This window comes from Clavelina lepadiformis, chromosome 3 (assembly GCF_947623445.1).
Source record: "Clavelina lepadiformis chromosome 3, kaClaLepa1.1, whole genome shotgun sequence".
In the NCBI taxonomy this organism is placed as follows: domain Eukaryota; kingdom Metazoa; phylum Chordata; class Ascidiacea; order Aplousobranchia; family Clavelinidae; genus Clavelina; species Clavelina lepadiformis.
The window spans coordinates 24,631,610-24,636,965 of record NC_135242.1 but is presented as its reverse complement, the minus strand read 5'-3'; the positions used below and the strand labels follow the sequence as shown (position 1 = coordinate 24,636,965).

General features: G+C 38.7%; 1 protein-coding gene across 1 annotated transcript; it reads left to right on the top strand.

Annotated features, from left to right (window-relative positions):
- The first annotated feature begins 2,059 nt into the window (after window positions 1-2,059).
- On the top strand, window positions 2,060-5,356 carry LOC143449059 (microfibril-associated glycoprotein 4-like). The gene is made up of 6 exons (XM_076949105.1): window positions 2,060-2,430; window positions 2,686-2,846; window positions 3,771-3,867; window positions 3,948-4,044; window positions 4,185-4,316; window positions 4,478-5,356. The coding sequence occupies exons 1-6, from the start codon at window positions 2,145-2,147 to the stop codon at window positions 4,662-4,664; spliced, it is 960 nt and encodes a 319-aa protein (XP_076805220.1). The 5' UTR covers window positions 2,060-2,144; the 3' UTR covers window positions 4,665-5,356.

The following is a 5,356-nucleotide window of genomic DNA, read 5'->3' as shown; positions in this document are numbered from 1 at the left end:
TGTTTGAGTATTTATTTATGTAATTGATAGTTTCACAGAATGAACTTACTTCATTTTTCGTTGTTTTGAAAATGAAGTTACACCCTATGGGTGGCGTTAGAGTGACGAACCTTTTTAACTGAACGACTCACAAATGAGACTTTAACCTGGAAAAAACAAAAGTTGGTCATGGACTTATTTAAATGTCAATATCGATGAGAAACTTGCTGCTGCATCTTCTCTGCAAGTTTTATGGGTTCCTGGACTGATAATGTGTAGTTTTCAGCTTAACCTGCAGCCTTTTATCTGGGCTGAGGCGATTCCTGGTCCTTGATTTTATGCAATTTATGAGTTATCCTAAACGTCATCAGGCAATCACTACAAAGGGTAGAAATCAGCAAAATGATTTGCTAACAATCAACAGCACAATATCGTTGTTACGTCACAAACGCCAAGACTAGGCATGATAACGCAATACGACGGGCCGAGTAGTAGTGCCAGTTTGCTGTACGGAAATTCAGTCCGGTACTAGATTATAATTAGGCTGGGCCTTGATGCAAATATTTACTACCATGTTTGTCACTGAAACATTTGTTCATATTTTGTTATAATTTATGAAACGACAAGTGTGTCACTGAAAACGCAGGTCAGTGTTTCGCCATCCCTGCACTGTACCGTTTGTTTTGTTCACACGCAAGTTTCATTTGCTTGGATCTAACTCCTAAGGTCGACACTTTGATTTCATTCTCTCTCTTCGGTTGATTAGGTCGAGGTACCGCATGTTAAAACGGGAAGGGTGACTGATTTTGATAGGAAGGATTCGAGATGTGACTGGCTTGGGTAGTGACGTTTTCTTAGTCGTGGCCCATGAACGAGTATTGTAGTTGACATCCCAGCGCGCAGTTAACTTTCTACTCGTTGTTCCCGCTTTACTAAATGGTGGGATTGACCGTGCGAGTCATTGCAGTAGTGACTGAAGAAAGCCTGGTTGTTGCGGCAGCCGTTACCTCGATAAGAACCTGACTGCGTACTATGGACATATCCGTTACACATGTAAAGTTTTACGCCATTTATTTCGGACGTCGTCAGAGCTTTGAGCACACAAACAAATGCTATAAACTCAATTTACTGAACCGGCTTATATGGTTATGGCGAATTACCTAAGTCGAAACCACCATCAGCCGGAATACATTATTTTTTATACGTTTTAAGCGACCGAGCATGTAACCTAAACACACGCTTCATGTGCCCGTGAAATACCCACTAAGCATGCCGACCCTTGCCGCCTCAAATAGGAATTTGCGTGTCGTGTAAATTTAAGTGATATGTTTCCACACTTTGTGTTTCTAATCCAAATGATTGAATCGAAATTGCATCGTTTAACAGGTGTTGGTGTTGTCAGCAAGCAATTAACCAATAAGATGTTCTGAAACAAAACATAGCACAGCCATAGAACAATTCCCAGCAAAAACATATTCGATGACTTGAGGAAATAATTTGCTACGTTGCTGAAAAAACATCTCGTAAAGAAATTGGCTGATGCTTTTTTTGCCAATATCACTGTAATACGAAACAATAAGCATTTCGTTATTTGACGTTCGAGTGGGTATTTGTTGCCAAGAAAAGCCAATAATGAAACCTGATAATAACAATCAAACTTATTTCTATCGTTTTCAAAGCAATTCAACTTTCCATAATGTTCGAAAATAACGTCACAATGAGTTAGATTGCGTCATATCAGCTTGTGATGATGCAGAAACGGAGCCAGACTATGATTGGATAAGCAATCTTGCGTCACAAGCAAAGTTGTTGGAAATGTGTTTTGTGAATATTCCCGGAAAACAATCAAGTTATTACGTCAATGGACCTGTTTTGAGCATGACCCGAAAATAAAACAGGTAATTTTCGCAACTTTCCCACATTTCTTGACGTAAAACTTTCTCACTTCCTTTCTTTCTTTTTATTGCTTTTGTGTTCACAAACAACATAATTTTGGTCTGGATAAGGCGCCATGATGACGTGTTCTTTCAATTTGACGACCTTATTTCCGAGAACTTTTTACGTCATCTTGGAAGCCACGAGCTTCAACAGACGGCTATATACAGAGCAGCGATCTGGTGGGATTTCATATCATCAACTTCATCGGAAGATCTTCATAGTCAACCATGAGAGGAGTGATTCTTCTGTTATCATTGGCTTGTTACGTCATCATGACCTACTCGCAACAATGTCGTCAAGTTCTTACCACTGTCTGTGATGATGACGTCGTCAAATCAAGCATGCAGAAGGGAGACAAAGGTGATGTCGGCAGATCTGGAAAATCCGGAATTCCTGGAGCTCAGGGGCATCCGGGAGCCAAAGGAGAACCCGGAGGAGCTGGACAGAAGGGGATGCAAGGAGAATCGTGCGCTCTGGGGTCGCTAGGGACCGACATAGTCACCAGACTGGCAAGTAAGTTGATTTCTGATCATAGATTAATTGCTTTAATCATCGTCATTTCTCCTGCGAGCATAAAGAACTCTGCAATAAACCTACCAAAAGATGTGGACGACAGACATTTTACAATCTACGCGCAAACACTTATATAGCGCTCAAACGGTATGGTCTATGCTTGTTGTCTTGTGTAATTGTATGTTTATGGGCAAGTTTTACCTGAAACCTTGCTGGAAAAGTTCAATCTTGTTTACAACAAAAAATTGTTTCCAGAAATCGAGGAACTTCTTACACCTCCCAGTACCACGACCATGGCTTCTACCACAGTTACCACGACAACACCATCTAGTATTACGTCATGTGCTACGCCATCAAGCAACGGTCCCCACACTTTGACGAGTGGGGTTGAAGCTTACTGCGAGGATGGATGGACGGTGAGTGAAAATCTTTCCACAGTTATTAGTGGAATAGCTTAATAATTATATTGAAATTACAGTTATATTGAAAGGTATAAACGTATACATATAAGTATATACACTTACTGTGTAGTATTGAAGCGATAGTTTGCAAGTTATGTGGAGTTCAAGGCGGCAATGCGTTGTGTGTAAGTGTAAGAATTGAATGTAAGAAAACACAAACGACAATGAATTTGTTTTCACACGCATTCGCGCTTTTTTAAATTTGTCTTTTTCCACTTTTTTGAAACTTAATTTCCAAAACGTTGAATGAAGGTTGTTTGCCAACTTGCGGTTGATTCGAAAACGCTTTACCGACAAACTCAAACAATTGGATTGAAAACTGTTTAATATAACCGTGTATTTGTAAGTTTAATGCAACTATCCGCAACAATGGAACAATGATTGCTGTGGGAGTGTTAGTCGTTTGCGATTGCGCAGAGACGATCATAAGCCCACATTGGGTCATATGCCACGATGCATAAAATTGAATGTACGCTAATAATTACTGTGTTGCAAGCCAATATTACTGTTGTGTCTAATTCGCTTCGTTTATGCAGCATGCGAAACAATTGCATTGAACTGCGTACGTCGCTTGCAGTGAAAACGGGCGAAATTCAACCAGCACCACGTAAACTTGATTTATTTCACCCAATTCACCTGCAGCAAACAGCTACTTATAATATGAGTTTAAACTTTTCTTAACTTGAAATTTTTAGCAAAAATATGAACATGCCACTGGATTAAGTGATCCAACTTGACAAAATATATCTTGCGTATTGTAAGCGAATTGTAAATATTGCCGTACTTCTTGTATTATGATGTAATAAACTGAAGATTATTTAAACGTATAAATTAAACGTTTTACACTTGTGCTAAAATGTAAAATAAAATTACTAACAGATTTTTCAAAGAAGAATTGACGGAAGTGTTGATTTCGGGCGACGATGGGACGACTACGCGAACGGTTTTGGCCAGATTGATGGAGAATTTTGGCTTGGTAAGAGGAAGTTAGTTCAACTTAAACGCATTTTATTTTGATGTTTTTCGTTCTTATTATTCGTGCTTCATTACTTACAGGACTCGACAACATCCACGAGATGACGCGTGGAGGAGGATGCAGACTCAAGATAGAGCTGTGGGATTTCGATGGAAACCAACGTCACGCCGATTATAGGTCATAAGACGATTGTTGTGACATAAATAACGAAGATGATAAAAATCATACATTTATTAATCAACGTAAAACTTTGTTGAGTAAATTACAACTTAATTGTCTGGGTTCGAATCTTTTAAAGCAAGTTGTTGTTTTTGCAGCTCGTTTTCGATCGAATCTGCTGAAAATTCATATCGGCTTCGTGTTTCCGGATACAGCGGAAATGCCGGGGATAGTTTAACATATCACAATAGTCGCCCATTCTCGACGGAAGATAGAGATAACGATTCCAGGTACGTCATCTTATGTTCAGGAACAAATATGTTCAACTCAATAAACATTAAGCACCACAACCTCAGTAGGATTTTCAGTTATATCCTGCCAGTAACGTATAAGATAGAATATAAATAGATGCAACAAAGTAATTTTTATCTTTCATGTTTTAATATATTAGCGGTGGAAACTGCGCAACTTATCGTGGAGGATCTCAGGGATGGTGGTTTGGTGCCTGCGCCATGTCATTCCTCAATGGAGTCTGGATGCGTCAATCAAGTGGACATGCTCATGGAATTATTTGGAAGCATTGGAAGGGATACGATGAACCACTTAAAGAAACTAAAATGAAACTTCGTTGCGACTGAATGAAATCCACGAGTTGATTTTAACCAACCAAGTAAACATTGAACTGTATTTAGACCGGCAACGCAGCAAACTGTAAATATACGCTGCCACGTCTATTACGTCATAATATATTAAATCTATCATTCCGTTATATTGTACGTCATAATATGATATACGGTTGTCTTGCCAAATTTGTTTGCGGCATTGTGACGTAAAAACTCGCATGACTCAGTGTAAGTTTTTCAATTAAAAATCTTACAGTTTGCCGTCGTATTCAGGTAAAACTTAAAGATACATATTTAACTTAAGATTTGCATTCAAAACCTTGGAGATTGCCGTCGTATTCAACTTAAAGATACAAATTTAACTTACAAATAACAAAACAAACCTTAAGAAGTTTGTAGGAAGACAAACTCTGAGTCATGCTACATTTTTACGTCACAATACCCGGTGCAAATTTGGTACCTCACCGTCATTCAATTATACGTTCCACGTGTATATGTTCGCCATGATTTTCCTAGGGCTGGGAATTTAGCTGATTTTATTTAACCGTTAGCCACCATAGTCGCTAATTGTCATGTCACGTTGTCAATCGCACGCAAAACTGCTACATTATTAATAAATGTGATGAAAAGTGTTATATTAGCAACTTATGTTATGCGAGCCCACAAAGTTGGTATTCAAGCATTAAAATGATTAACAGAGTAACATA

Coding starts and splice junctions, on each gene's coding strand:
- LOC143449059 (XM_076949105.1), top strand. CDS start 2,145: ATGAGAGGAGTGATTCTTCTGTTATCATTGGCTTGTTACGTCATCATG. Junction 2,431..2,685: donor CATAGTCACCAGACTGGCAA/GTAAGTTGATTT, acceptor AATTGTTTCCAG/AAATCGAGGAACTTCTTACA. Junction 4,317..4,477: donor GATAGAGATAACGATTCCAG/GTACGTCATCTT, acceptor TTAATATATTAG/CGGTGGAAACTGCGCAACTT.